This window comes from Cucurbita pepo, chromosome LG02 (genome assembly GCF_002806865.2).
Source record: "Cucurbita pepo subsp. pepo cultivar mu-cu-16 chromosome LG02, ASM280686v2, whole genome shotgun sequence".
Taxonomy (NCBI): Eukaryota; Viridiplantae; Streptophyta; class Magnoliopsida; order Cucurbitales; family Cucurbitaceae; genus Cucurbita; species Cucurbita pepo.
This window is the reverse complement of record NC_036639.1, coordinates 2,420,569-2,435,337: the sequence shown is the minus strand read 5'-3', so window position 1 is coordinate 2,435,337 and position 14,769 is coordinate 2,420,569. Positions and strand designations below refer to the sequence as shown.

Sequence of the window (14,769 nt, the reverse complement as noted above, 5' to 3'; positions counted from 1 at the left end):
TTTTTTTTTTTTTTTTTTTTTTTTTTTTTTTTTTTTTAATTACTTGGAGTGAATTAGTTCTTTTTTTTTTTGGCTGATTTTACTTTGAGGTATTTTGCTTTGAAATTGAGTTTTGAGAATTGGTTGATGAGATTGGGTAGTGGAGGATATTTTTTTTTTGGTTCGAAGGTTATGCGTGGCCTTAATGGGAGGTTGAATTAATCTTTACGAATGATTATTGGTGTATTATGGGTCTTTTTCAATTGTTTAATTCAACTGTGATGGTCGTGAAATTCTTGATGTTTGCTGGTTTTGCGCCTTATTGCTACTTTCTATGCTCGAGTGCAATTTTTCCTTTTCCGTTGCCTCATTTTTTCTTCAATGTCTTTTGCGAAAAGCAAAATTGATGAGATTGATAGTGAAAGGTACTTTTTTGTGCGAAGCACCTGCGATGTGAGGTTGAATTGATCTATTCATTTTGATTCTGGAAGGTGTGTTACTTTTCCTAGAAATCCCGATACGTATTTACTCGGTGGTGTGGGAACGCGTATTTACATAGGTTTTTTGAAAGTAAAAAAAGGATTGCATGCCTAATCTTTACACTTCACAATGTACAGCTATGACATAAAAACATTATGATACCTGATCGACAAAATGCAAACTTAGGCTAATGGGGATTTTAATGGATGGAGGACAAATCTTCTTTTCGAAGTTGGAAGTTCCATATGATTTCTTTTACTTTTATATGATTTCTTCTGTTTATGCTTATTTATTAGACAACAGTAGGGTTTGAGGTTGTCTCGAGTGTATGCCATACTGCATTCCTTGAGGCAATACTGTCAGTCTCACCTCGAGGATGTGCCCCAAATGCGTTTTGGAGCATGGAGTTTGGTAAATTGTACTCGCTTACACCCTGGTTTGTCATTTTTATGCTACTCTAATGTTCATACCCCCTGCACTTAACAATTTGTGTGTAACCATATAAAGTGTAAATGGACTTGAATTGTTGGGGTTGGATAACAGCATGTAGTAAACTGCGATATAGTTTCTTGATTTTGAAGATGTACTTTACTCTAAATGCAGATGCTTAAGTTTCTTCTTAAGAATGATGAAGCACAACGTGTGGACACTATTTGATGCTCACATACCTAGCGAAAAATTTATTATGTGTAATGTTAGTGCCGTAGTCTGGTCAACAATCTTGTTTCTGAGAAATATTCAATGCGAGGAATGCTAAGTAGTCAATTGGACTCTGTGATAAGCAAAGTGGAATTGTCATTATCTAGACTGGTTGTAGTTTCTTCCAATGACCCTTCATTAGTTCAATTTCTGGTAGCTTTTATTGTCCGAATCTTCTCATCCGCCTAAGAAAGCTACAATGACACACGAAGAATTTGTGAAAAGTAAGTGATCCTCCAAAAGTTATGCAAATGTGACTAGAAAAAATCCACACCACTTTCAAAGTCATGACTTTTTGAAAGGAGTGCCCCTTCAGGCTTCTTCTTTTTGGGTGAGAAAAGAGAAGGAAGAAATGAATTTGAATCTCAATTCCTTGGCTGTTTCTAGGATGCTTGCTCACTACTCTTGGAAAGAGGTGATAGTCACTTTAGAAGGTTATTTTGTGTCCAAAAGTTTATTAAATCCATTCATGGATGAAAAGGCTGTTTTTTTGAGAATAAGTTTAGTTGATGGTTTGTTTGGTTGAAAAATGGGAACGCGTATTTACATAGGTTTTTTGAAAGTAAAAAAAGGATTGCATGCCTAATCTTTACACTTCACAATGTACAGCTATGACATAAAAACATTATGATACCTGATCGACAAAATGCAAACTTAGGCTAATGGGGATTTTAATGGATGGAGGACAAATCTTCTTTTCGAAGTTGGAAGTTCCATATGATTTCTTTTACTTTTATATGATTTCTTCTGTTTATGCTTATTTATTAGACAACAGTAGGGTTTGAGGTTGTCTCGAGTGTATGCCATACTGCATTCCTTGAGGCAATACTGTCAGTCTCACCTCGAGGATGTGCCCCAAATGCGTTTTGGAGCATGGAGTTTGGTAAATTGTACTCGCTTACACCCTGGTTTGTCATTTTTATGCTACTCTAATGTTCATACCCCCTGCACTTAACAATTTGTGTGTAACCATATAAAGTGTAAATGGACTTGAATTGTTGGGGTTGGATAACAGCATGTAGTAAACTGCGATATAGTTTCTTGATTTTGAAGATGTACTTTACTCTAAATGCAGATGCTTAAGTTTCTTCTTAAGAATGATGAAGCACAACGTGTGGACACTATTTGATGCTCACATACCTAGCGAAAAATTTATTATGTGTAATGTTAGTGCCGTAGTCTGGTCAACAATCTTGTTTCTGAGAAATATTCAATGCGAGGAATGCTAAGTAGTCAATTGGACTCTGTGATAAGCAAAGTGGAATTGTCATTATCTAGACTGGTTGTAGTTTCTTCCAATGACCCTTCATTAGTTCAATTTCTGGTAGCTTTTATTGTCCGAATCTTCTCATCCGCCTAAGAAAGCTACAATGACACACGAAGAATTTGTGAAAAGTAAGTGATCCTCCAAAAGTTATGCAAATGTGACTAGAAAAAATCCACACCACTTTCAAAGTCATGACTTTTTGAAAGGAGTGCCCCTTCAGGCTTCTTCTTTTTGGGTGAGAAAAGAGAAGGAAGAAATGAATTTGAATCTCAATTCCTTGGCTGTTTCTAGGATGCTTGCTCACTACTCTTGGAAAGAGGTGATAGTCACTTTAGAAGGTTATTTTGTGTCCAAAAGTTTATTAAATCCATTCATGGATGAAAAGGCTGTTTTTTTGAGAATAAGTTTAGTTGATGGTTTGTTTGGTTGAAAATTGAGTATTGGTCCAACAAGAAACATTCCTATTTGGAGTAACATAAAGAGCTACGGAGGATGGATTCCTTTAAAGAATCTACCTTTCCCATATTAGAAGCTTTCTTTCTTTGAAGCAATAGGGCAAAACTTTTGTGGTATGTTAAGCATTTCCTCCCAAAGAATTAATCTCTTTGATAGTTAGTTGCGGTAATAAAAGTAGAAGAATATATTTGTGGATTAATCCAAACAAAAGTTGAAGTTGGTAATGTTTGAAAATTTTCCCACAGTTTTGGTGATTTGTTGCATTTGACTGTCTTAGCATGAAATGTCGGTTTCTTGCATGATCATAATCAACTACCATCTTCATAAGGTGTTATTTCTCGTGGTTTTATTAGACCAACTTCTGATGGAAGTGATTTAAACTAAATAATGAAGTGAATGCCCAACGATCAAATATTAAATACTCTTTTATTGCCACATATTCAGAATTTTATACCAGAAAAAACTCATGATGAATCGTTGTCATGGCTTCAGAATCTTTCATTTCTATTAAGTTCATTCAATTTTCGATGCCTCTGTTATATCCTCTGGTTTCATTAAATGCAAGATAGGTCTTGAAAAAGTAAGTTGGCTAATCTAGATTTTATTGAAAATGCTTGCCTACACATTGTAGTTCCCCCAATCCAATCAGCTTCCCTTCTAGAAAAGGAGTCTTCGAAGCAAACATTGCAAGGCCTCTCATAATTTTGTTAATTTGTCATTGTCATTGTCATTTTCCATTTTAGGTTCAGACTTAAATCTCAAAAAAATTATACTGCTTTCTCCTGAATTTTCAGATGTTCCAACATCTTCCTTACCATTTATTGACTCTGAGGCTGAATCATTAACCAATGTTTTGAGAAATTGGAGATTTCCCCGATAATCTTGAACAGTCATTGACTCTCCTTTTTTGGACGAATATGATGTACTTTCTTTAAAGAAGATTTTTGAGTGGAGTCTACCCTCTTGATTCCTAAAAAGATTTCATTTCTTGTTAGATTTGCAGTCTTTGGATGTGTGAAATTCTGCCTTATTCATCTCAGATAAAAGTTCAGTTCATTTCGTTTAAACCCTCATTGAAGATTCTTTTATGGCTTTTAGAGGTCTTGGAAAGTTTCGAAACAGTCGGCTCTTAAGTTTCTTTTTCTGTCCAATATTCTTTTTAGAATAAGCAGGTTTGTTTGTATAACGATTGATGATAGTTGAGATCAAGTTTGATGAAATTTTGTTCTCGGCTTTCTTCTTAGGGATGATCCAAGAGTGTAGTGCCAGAAATTTTTATTTTCTGTGAATAGTTTCTTAAGAGATCCTCATTGAAGGTTATTGCTTGGCATTTTAGAGGGTTTTGGAAGGTTTCGGGCTTGCATTAGTTGAATGACTCTTTCAAGGTAAGAAGTGTATCTTCTGAAATATTTTTTCTTAGCTTCATTTTCTCGAGTTGCTTTTTTGAGCCTCAAGCACTTAGGTCTTTGTTGTACTTCCTTCCTAAGAAGTTTCTGCCTTTTAAACCGGGGTGGGAGCTCTTTATGGCCGATTTTTGGCTGTACTTTTGTTTGCTTTGCTAGTTATTTTTCATCTTTTTATCTTGTATTTTTACTACCTTTTCCTTCCTTTTTATACCTCGAAAGTGGTTTCTTTTATAAAAAAAATACCTGACAATCAATTTGGACAATCTATTTGGAGGGACTGGAAACATGCTGAGAACTGCAGAAGGATTGCTGTCACTTCCTGTGAAGCGCAAGGCATCGAGTGAGCCTTTTAACTCTCTCTCACAGCAGGCTTCATTGCATAATAAGCGAGTTGCACAGATGGAACCTCGATCATGGTTGCAACAAGTATCTGGATTAGCCAAAAGACCTCCTTTACAAATACCAAAGAATGTCCCAGCTCCCACATCGATGCATTTCCCTGCAGGAACTAAGAGAAAGGTACAGCAAATAGAATCACATCCAACTAAAGTTGTACATCAACGTTCCACTGCTCCCAAATGCCAGAGTGCTCCACTGACTCCAACTTCCAAAATGCAAAATGAGCCGACTGGGTCTGTGAGATCAAAGATGAGGGAATCCTTGGCTGCTGCATTAGCCTTGGTATCGCAGCAGCAAAACAAATCTTCTAATGATGAAAAAAATCCTTTAACTGAGGCTGAGAAGTCTGCAACTCAAATGCAGGAAAATGCTTTAGCGTCTGATCCAGCTATTATTGTTCATGTATCTGATGACTCAAAGAAAATCTTTTCCGAGAAGTTAGATTCTGTTGGTCTTGAAGATAATGTAGGAAGGATGTTAGATAAGAATTTGCTGTGTGTAAATGATAGCGATTTAGAGTCATTAGGATATGATGGACGAGTCTTTCAACCAAATAATATTTTGTCTTATGAAGATATTTCTTTTGGGGATAACTTTTTTATTAAAGACGATCTTTTACAAGAAAATTCTCTCTCTTGGGTACTGGAAGCTGATGTAGGGCTAGCTGATAAAAAGGAAATCAGAACTGATGAACTTCAGAAGATTGATGTTGGTATAGCAAATCAAAACCAAGGATCAAAACCAGTACAGAGTCCTGAGTCTTTGGCATTTAAAATGGAAGAAGAATTATTTAAATTATTTAGTGGTGTTAATAAAAAGTACAAGGAGAAAGGAAGATCCCTTTTGTTCAACCTGAAAGACAGAAATAATCCCGAGCTGAGAGAAAGGGTTATGAATGGGGAAATTACCCCAGAAAGATTATGTTCCATGACTGCCGAGGAACTTGCATCTAAGGAGCTTTCTGAGTGGAGAATGGCCAAGGCTGAAGAACTTGCACAAATGGTAGTTTTACCCAACTCAGAAGTTGATATCAGACGTTTGGTAAGGAAGACGCATAAAGGTGAGTTTCAAGTAGAAGTTGAAGAATACGATAATGCCTCTATCGATGTTTCATCTGGGGTTTCTACGTTTTCTCAGAGTCAACGTAATAAGAATGAGACTGTAGGTGGATCACCTGATGAACCTGATACAATTATGGACGAGTGGAATATTTCTGGCCAGAAAAATGGTGCATCTGACAAGGATGAGTACACCTTTACAATTGCATCGACTGAAGGGTCTGAATTATTGTCACTGCCTCCGATCTCCTCCATAGATGAGTTTATGGAATCCTTTGATACAGAGCCACCTTTCAATATTTTATCTGAAGATACTGGTAAATCGTCTCCTATTTTGGAGAAGGGTGAGCCAGAGCCTGGCTCTCAGTTGAAGGCTGCAGCTCATTCTATGGAAGGCGCAACTGATGTTAGTATAGACAAAAATGAAAATATTGAGTCTTATACAAAAGCAGACATTGGCTCGTCTTCTATTAGCCACATGGATTTGACATCTAGTGATTGTAAAACTGATGAGGACTTGAATGAAAATCAAGCTGGGTTAAGAACATCTGACAGGAATGATGGTACAGTATCTGGTGATAGTAATGCAAAATCTGGGACAGAATCTTTGGCCAGCACATTTAGTTTAGAATATTTATGGGATGGCATCCTCCAGTATAATATTTCGACAATGACTCCGGTCGTGGGTACCTACATAAGGTGTGTATTTTCTCTGATTAATCGTGGATTTTACTTCTTTTGTAATTGCATTCACAATAATTATATATTTTTTGTTGGATATTTCTCTTTCATGATTTTACTTGAAAACCTCAGTAAGCTTAGTTTTTCCTTGCATTAATCCAGCTCCAGCATTTACATGTATCCGCATGGTTTCCACATTTCTTCATTTGGGCATTCCCATGTGACCTTTAAGTTTTAAGGGACAACTTTTGATTTAGTGAAAAAAATTGCCAAGTTTAGTTTTAGATATATCTTTGTGTTGAATGTTAGACATAGTTTTGTTGCATTCATAACGTGTTAACGTTCTTGGTTTCCATGATTAACGTGATCGAGAAAGGATTTGTCTTTACAGTGTAATCTAAATTTTACTTGCTGCCTTTGTGGGTTTCCTGGTTGGTTTTAATGTTCTTGATGCGTTCTTTTTAATAATTGCCTTGCTTTGTTGCAGTGGTGAAAGAACATCAGCGAAAGATTGGCCTAGCACTCTTGAGATCAAAGGAAGAGTTAGATTGGATGCATTTGAGAAGTTCCTTCAAGAGCTTCCATTATCTCGTAGTCGAGCCGTTATGGTATCTCTAGTTTATTTTTCCTGTACACATGCCTCTGACCAATTTCCCCCCCCCCTAAAATTCACTCCACGGGACAAAAAAGAACAAATTAAAAGATGAAAGTTGCCAAGAAAATACAAATGCATTTGTTCTTATTTTCGTGCGCTAGCATTCTGCCTCTTGGATAAATCATACGTTCAAAGTTGTCGATCATTATTCCGTTCAAAGCACGTATGGAAAGTTGCTTGGCATATCAGAAAAGTGTCGAATCGTATAAATAAACCCAACAATCTTTGGACTAATAGTACATATAAACTCAACAATCTTTGCACATGGAAAGTTACTTGGCATAGCAGACGGCGTTCTGTTTTCCAATTGTCATTCAATTTTGAGTTCTACTTTTTGAACCAAAAGAATTACCATTGTTCTTATGATTACGTATTACCATTGTTCTTGTTTCTGGGTTTTGTTGAAGATATTAATTTCCATATTCTTGCAGGTTCTTCATTTGGATTTAAAGAAAGGTTGCCCGGAAAGCGACCGAGCAAATCTTCAAGAGGTAATGTATTAGTAGTAGTCTCTCTTGAGGTTTCTCCAAGTAGGTTTCAGCCATTCTGCTGTTGTGTTTATACTCGGAATTCTCAAATCTTGTAGGTGGCGGAGTCGTATGTCGCCGATGAGCGAGTTGGTATAGCGGAGCCTGGTTCTGGGGTGGAATTTTATTTTTGCTCTCCACACGGACGGATTCTTGAAATGGTTGGCAGGATCCTTCTAAAGGAAAATAATGAGTTACTTAATGCAATTGAAAATGGCCTAATAGGCGTCGTTGTATGGAGAAAACCTCAATTAACTTTAATGTCACCAAACTCAACGTCACTCCACAAACGCAGTTCAAAAAAGCAACATTTTAGCTCTAGAAGACTGCAGGAGACACCAAACTTGAAAGCTAATGATGTTTCCCCTATGCCTCGAGGCTATTTTCCCGTCGCTAGCGATTATCCTCTGACTGAGGAGGATGATGCTGATGGCGACGATGATGTCCCGCCTGGCTTTGGCCCGTCAACTACTCGGGATGACGACGATCTTCCTGAGTTTAACTTCTCTGGTTCTGCAAACCCTCCTCCCCAAGGACTGTCTAGGCTGCCCTCATTTCAGCCAATATCCCGAACTTGGTCTCGGCCTGTAGAGAAAATGCGAGAGATTGTGCAAAAATATGGGCAAAGCGAAAATGCCTCTAGCGGAAACTGGCAAGAAAGGGGCTTCAGTTCAGTACCCATCCAGTCGTGGAATGATGACGATGACGACGACGACGACGACATCCCGGAATGGCAACCACAAGCAGCAGCAGCAGCCTCAAGGCATCGAATGCCTCCTCCCTCGCACTTGCAGCAGCCTGTGCGCAGGCTCGGGCAGCCGTCGCTGAGGCCTCATTATGTGGTGAACCAACAGCAGCAGCATCTGGGGCAGTTGTCCCAGTTGGGTGCTAACCAGCAGACCGTGGGGGGCCGCCTCCCCTTAAATGCAAATCAACAAGGGACATGGTGGGTTCCTCAGCAAGGCCACAACAACAACCCCATCAATATACATTCTTTTAGCAATTTAGGTGGTAGTCATAGTGGTAGTGGTCAGTTTTATGGAGCATTTGGGCGATCAACGCCTTCCAACCCTTCAAATAACAGAGGGTTTTGAATTTTTCCTTCGTTTAAAGGCAAATTATTTGTTTATTTGTTCCCTCTCTTTTCTACTTTTAATTTGCCCTTTTAGCTTGTCTTCTTGTTTCTGTTGGTTGTATTTTTCAAAATCTCACATTGATTCTAAAGCTTAAAGCTTAGGACCGATCCCAAGGGCGTTCCTTTTACCTTTTTAGAGGTAAAAAGCGATTTTCCTGTTCCTTTTTGCTTTTTAGAGGTAAAAAGCAATTTTCCTCTTTCTGATTGAACTCGGTAAAGCTTTTTTTAGGCAATTGAAGTAAAAAGGAAGAAAATCGAGGCATTATAAGCATATTTCTTTGGAGTATTATTTGAGGATAGATACAAAATATAAGGTTATATAGCTTACAAATGAATAGACATTTATGGTTAAGTTACAAGAGCCCACACCTAGATTTATGAGGGCATATGATTTTCTAGACCCTATAGTTTTACAATCCATTACTATAGTTTTCACCTTTAGCAGATTAAATATCACCAATAATACCTTCTTTTTCTTCTTCATCAACCTCCCAAAGCACGTTTGAGTCCTGCTCGTTGCTCGAGGGTTAATCTCGTAGGAAATTTTACATCGAATTTGATCCTCAAATCGCCCCGGTTACCCGGTTCTCTTACGATTGGCATTCCCTCTCTGGCAAGGACAAGCTCATAACCTGGACTAACAATGTCAATTACGGGTATCGACAAATTACGACCATCGAGCATTGTGACGTATATAGTGGTTCCACCCAATGCCTCTGCTAATGTCACCCTATGATTCATAATGATATCATTACCATCTCTCTTGAAAACTTCATGGGGCTTCTCATCAATAACAAACACCAAATCTGCAGGCAGTTGGTTTGGTTGTTCATTCCCCTTATCTGGAAAGGTGATCTTTGTTCCCTTCTTCCATCCGGGCTTCACATCTATTGTCAATATCTCTGTCTCAGGGACTTGGCGTCTGTAAAGTGTTCATATTATAAGAACATCAGAAAAGGATCCTATTGTTCATCTTAAGGTGAAAAGAGATGAAAAATTGCATACCCATTTGCATCAACAACTGTTCTTGAGATTTTCATCTTTCTTGTTGATCCAGAGTAGAGCTCCTCAAGAGTGCAGGGCAATTTGGTCTCTACTGGTGGGGGTTTCTTTGGTGTTACGTTGTCACTATATGTTCTGAAAACGTTTTCACTTCCACCAAATCCCCCAAAAACTCCTCCCTCTGATTGGTACCTCATAGACTTCCCCGGTCCTGATGAACCAAACCCAAAAGGACTGCTTCCAAAGAATTCTGCAAAGATATCCTCTGCATTCCTTGGATTAAACCCGCTCGACCCGCCTCCACCTCCGCCTCCACCACCGCCGCCTCCGTTTCCGAATGGGAAGGTTCCACTGCCTGGTGGTGGCATGTCTTTTAACCCTTCTTCACCATATTGATCATAGATTGCCCTCTTCTGAGGGTCACTCAACACCTGTTTACAAAACTTGTATGATCATACAAACAGTTTGGATATTGGTAGAGAAATGAATCAGAAACAAGTGCTCATCTGCAAAAGTCTAATTTGAACCACAAAATATCTTAAGTGTTCTGATTTGGAGCATTGGAGAGATTGAATGAAGATAGAACAGAGGGTTCTTTGATCCATGCTGGGTTCTTTCTTCCTCCTCCAGCAAACAACATTCTTAAGAAATCATTACAAAACTTGTCTGATCATGCAAACAGTTTGGATATTGGTCTCTCTGATCATACAATCATACAAACAGTTTGGATATTGGTCTATTAGTCCTAAAACAAATCCATTTGATCCATGCTAAATTTCCAATTATGCTTGTTGGCCATCTAATCGAAATACAAGAGATTCTTTCAATGAACATAGAGTTCCTAATTCATTTTCATTCTCACAGCCCAATCATAAGAAAACAGAAACAATTGCTAGAACAACTTTGTCCCTAAAGAGTAATAACCTGAATAAGAGAGAGATTAAACAACTTCTAGGGATTTAATAAACAAAGGAAACAAAATCTTGCCTCATACGCCTCGGAGATCTGCTTGAACTTGGTTTCAGCTTCTTTCTTGCTGTTGGGGTTTTTATCAGGGTGCCATTTCATGGCTAACCTTCTATACGCCTTCTTGAGATCGTCGTCATTGGCATTCCTGTTCACCTTCAATATATTGTAATAATCGACTCCCATTCTCGATCGAATCCAGAAACAACAGAAGAAATCAGATCCAATCCAATCGCTCAAAGTCCGTAGTACTAGGTCTCCTTCAATAAAAGACCCAGATCAAACGTTGAGCTTCTATAAAATCTTCAATTCGTCCCTCTTTCTTCCCTCAAACATAAAATTTCAAACGAAATGTACAGCTTCGAGAAAACATTTCGATCGATCCTTCGCTGCGGATTGAAAATACGAAAGTCAAACTTCTGAATCGATGATTCCGTTTCAATAAAATTGGACTGAGAAACTTCGATTTTGATTTTGATTTTGATTAAAAAAAAGGAAGAAAGTATATGATGATTCAGAAATCGTACACAATCGAGAAACAAAATACCTGGTGTTCGATATTGCCATGCACGTAGGTGGAGATTCATTTCGATACCGTGTTTGCGAAGAATGTTTGAGATTTTATATTATCCGAAACTCGCGGTGAATTTTTAAATTCTCGTTTTGGTTATTATTTTTTTCTTTTTAATATTATTTATTTTTTTCTCTTAGGAACTTAGTTATCTGAACAACATGTTACTAATTTTTCCCAATTGTAATAAAAGAAGTTATTATTTTGTTGGAAGTATCCATTTTTTTAAAACCATATCTTACCCGTGCCATAGCTCATTACGATATATACCATTTTTTCGAGGTTAGCTCATTACGGTATATACCATTTTCTCGAGGTTAGAAATGCAAAATCTCACCCTTTAAAACAAAATTATGAACGTAATCTGGGGCCCACTTGAAATGACTTTCTAACGGTCTAAAATTACATTTGTCGAGTTTAAGAAAACATTTATGAACGTGACTCATTTCGATATATACCATTTCTTCGAGCTTAGAAATTCAAATTCTCATAACTTGGGGCCCACTTGTAATGATTTTCTAACGGTTTAAAATTACATTTGTCGAGTTTTAGAAAACATTTATGAACGTGACTCATTTCGATATATACCATTTTTTCGAGCTTAGAAATTCAAATTCTCGTAACTTGGGGCCCACTTGTAATGATTTTCTAACGGTTTAAAATTACATTTGTCGAGTTTTAGAAAACATTTATGAACGTGACTCATTTCGATATATACCATTTTTTCGAGCTTAGAAATTCAAATTCTCGTAACTTGGGGCCCACTTGTAATGATTTTCTAACGGTTTAAAATTACATTTGTCGAGTTTAAGAAAACATTTATAGACGTGACTCATTTCGATATACACCATTTTTTCGAGGTTAGGAATTCAAATTCTCGTAATATGGGGTCCACTTGAAATGATTTTTTAACGGTTTAAAATTACATTTGTCGAGTTTAAGAAAACATTTATGAACGCGATCTATGACCAATTTGAAATAACTTTCTAACGGTTTAAAAACACTATTATTCTCTTAAAAGTACTTTTTTTGAAACCATTCTAAACAGACGTTATATTATATACGTTACCGTGCATGGTTATATTATATACGTTATCGTGCATGGGTATTATATTATATACGTTACCGTGCATGGGTATTATATTATATACGTTACCGTGCATGGTTGATGCTTTTTTTGGGACTAAAATAACCCATCAATAATGCATCAAAATATTTCCATCCTTTCTTCATGGAAAAACACTCGTTTTGTGCATTTTCATGATATAAGAAGTTAAAAGAGAACAGATCACACCAGGAAAAATGCAATGAAGCAATACAACATAATATTAATTCTGAATCAAAATAGTTCAGAAATCATGTGTGGACTTGAATCAACCAGCAAAAGCTCGCTATATTTCGATCTTTTTGATTGGCCGAAACGACGACGACAACGACCCCGATGCATATGAGTTCATGTAAGTATAAGGAACTATACAATCCTATAACCAAAGATGGTCCCTTATATCCCAAAGAAGAGTGTTTTCACTTATATGGAGCATCAACCCACACAAGTAATCAAAGGAAAAACACACTTCTCAAAACCAACAGACACTCCCTAGAACCTGGATGAGGTACCAGGGCCGCCATTGGCACTCTTCATTCTGAAAGATGGTTGACTAACATCTGCAAACCCAGATTCCGAGATATCGCCGATGTCCAAAGAGTCCGGGAGACTTTGAGGGGCATATTCAAAATCAGCTGAATGTTTGTTCTAAGCATCAAATTAAACCAACAAAACAGTTAAGCAATGCAAATCCTAAGCATAAATCAATAACAAGTGGAACAGCAGTTTAAGATAGAAATCAAGAACAATAACGAGTATCGAAAGAGAGAACCTCGAGCTGGTTCAGCATGTCTATAGCAGCATCCAAGTCACCCTTATTTGCAAAATAGACTTCAGTAATGGACTGATCAGATAATCCAGGGAAACTTTCGTGAAGCAACTCTAGTTCCATGAACATTTCTCTACCAAACATCATCGCCATTTCAGTCCTTCGTGAACTTGGTCCATGAAAAGGGTGATTCTTCACAGCAGAAGCAACAGAACCAGGTGCCTTTTCGCCACGATGCATGTTTAAAAACGGGGAAATGTCGTCGTACTGAGGATTATAAATATGATGTTCAGAATATCCCGGAATGATAGCCCCAACATTTCCCCTGGAAGAGTTTTCTGGTATAAAAGTTTTGTTGGCCTCTCTCTTGGAGAGTGGAATGTAGGATGTTGCATATGGATTCAAAGATGATCCAATCGGCTTCATTGCTCCAGATACAGAAATGATTGGCACCTTGCCCTGTCGTTCCACCACAACAATTTAACCCAAAAAGAAAAAATCACGAATGAAGAACACATATAATCTCATAGAACTTTCAAAGTCAATTCACGCATGACCTTCAAGTCCTGCATGCATCTAAAATTAAATTCAAAGGAGAAGAGGATATTCAGATCAAGAACATTCAACAGAGCTGCATCAAATAATCCGCTCACAATTTCGAACTTCTAGCAATTCGAAGCATAGGTCGCATGATCAGAAAAACAATATTAACCATATCTATGTTTCTTCACCAGAAGTTGACCATTTAACTTTATCGGAAAACTACGCCAATGAAGAGTTCATAAGAACTCCAAGACAAGCAAAGATCAAACCAACATCAGAAGAATCAAATCCTGAACAGCGAACCACTTTCAAAATCAAGTTTAAAGAAGAAAGTTCAAACATCCAAAGCTTACAAAGCGAAGAAAGAAAATCTCGATCACCACAGACATTAGAGTACCACAAACCATTACCTCTAAACCTAACATCAAGTAAGATTATCAAACCACCACAAATCAGTTGGATAACCGACATACATGCAACACCACCAGTTTAAAAAGCCACAAAACTTCATCTATTTCACTTCACAATAAAAAACTACATGAAAAAAACAGTGGTATCGAAAGAAAAACTCGAGAATTCAACGCTCATCACGACGATCGGACTTCCAAACAAGAAACTCACCTTCGGAGACGAAATCTCGATCTCGAAGACCGAATTTCAACAATAAGTAAAGAACTTACGAAACCCTAATCGCTACACGATTAAACTGAAGAGAGAAATGAGGCAATGATCGGAAAGCTGGGGTTCATAAATACGGAATTGAGATTGAGAAGTATCGAAGAAGATCCTCATGGTTGTGTTGGGTCTAAGCAGACTATATAAGACTTCTCACTTGAACCTCTTGATGATTGATTTGAGGGGTCTGTTTGGACACAGTGATAAGATGCTCTACGTGGTTGGAATGTCGCCGTTAACACTGTTGTAAAAGCATACGAAAATGTAACCGTCAGTTACGGAGCTTAGCCGCCGTTTGAAAACGGGTTGACCCGATACTGACCCGTAAGTGTTAAATTTAATTATTATTATAATTTCAATAAATTTTAAAATTAGACTTAATACTTTATTATTATG

At 37.5% G+C, this 14,769-nt stretch overlaps 3 protein-coding genes across 3 annotated transcripts in view; 1 reads left to right on the top strand and 2 right to left on the bottom strand.

Moving 5' to 3' along the window:
- Positions 1 to 8,742, top strand: part of LOC111788088 — a 9,457-nt gene extending 715 nt beyond the window's left edge. The window contains exons 2-5 of the mRNA XM_023668263.1: positions 4,562 to 6,443; positions 6,913 to 7,033; positions 7,512 to 7,571; positions 7,667 to 8,742. Of these exons, the coding sequence (XP_023524031.1) occupies positions 4,573 to 6,443; positions 6,913 to 7,033; positions 7,512 to 7,571; positions 7,667 to 8,701 (3,087 nt within the window). The 5' untranslated portion in view covers positions 4,562 to 4,572 and the 3' untranslated portion in view covers positions 8,702 to 8,742. The remainder of the gene's footprint in view (positions 1 to 4,561; positions 6,444 to 6,912; positions 7,034 to 7,511; positions 7,572 to 7,666) is intronic.
- Positions 8,743 to 9,070: 328 nt separating this feature from the next.
- On the bottom strand, positions 9,071 to 11,291 carry LOC111788227 (dnaJ homolog subfamily B member 4-like). The gene is made up of 4 exons (XM_023668508.1): positions 11,258 to 11,291; positions 10,732 to 11,099; positions 9,748 to 10,175; positions 9,071 to 9,664 (listed from the first exon to the last, which is right to left on the bottom strand). Exons 2-4 carry the CDS (start codon positions 10,894 to 10,896, stop codon positions 9,226 to 9,228), a joined length of 1,032 nt encoding a protein of 343 aa, XP_023524276.1. The 5' UTR covers positions 10,897 to 11,099; positions 11,258 to 11,291; the 3' UTR covers positions 9,071 to 9,225.
- Positions 11,292 to 12,581: 1,290 nt separating this feature from the next.
- LOC111788297 (polyadenylate-binding protein-interacting protein 6-like) lies at positions 12,582 to 14,543 on the bottom strand. The gene is made up of 3 exons (XM_023668622.1): positions 14,320 to 14,543; positions 13,159 to 13,614; positions 12,582 to 13,034 (listed from the first exon to the last, which is right to left on the bottom strand). Exons 2-3 carry the CDS (start codon positions 13,579 to 13,581, stop codon positions 12,879 to 12,881), a joined length of 579 nt encoding a protein of 192 aa, XP_023524390.1. The 5' UTR covers positions 13,582 to 13,614; positions 14,320 to 14,543; the 3' UTR covers positions 12,582 to 12,878.
- Positions 14,544 to 14,769: the final 226 nt, after the last annotated feature.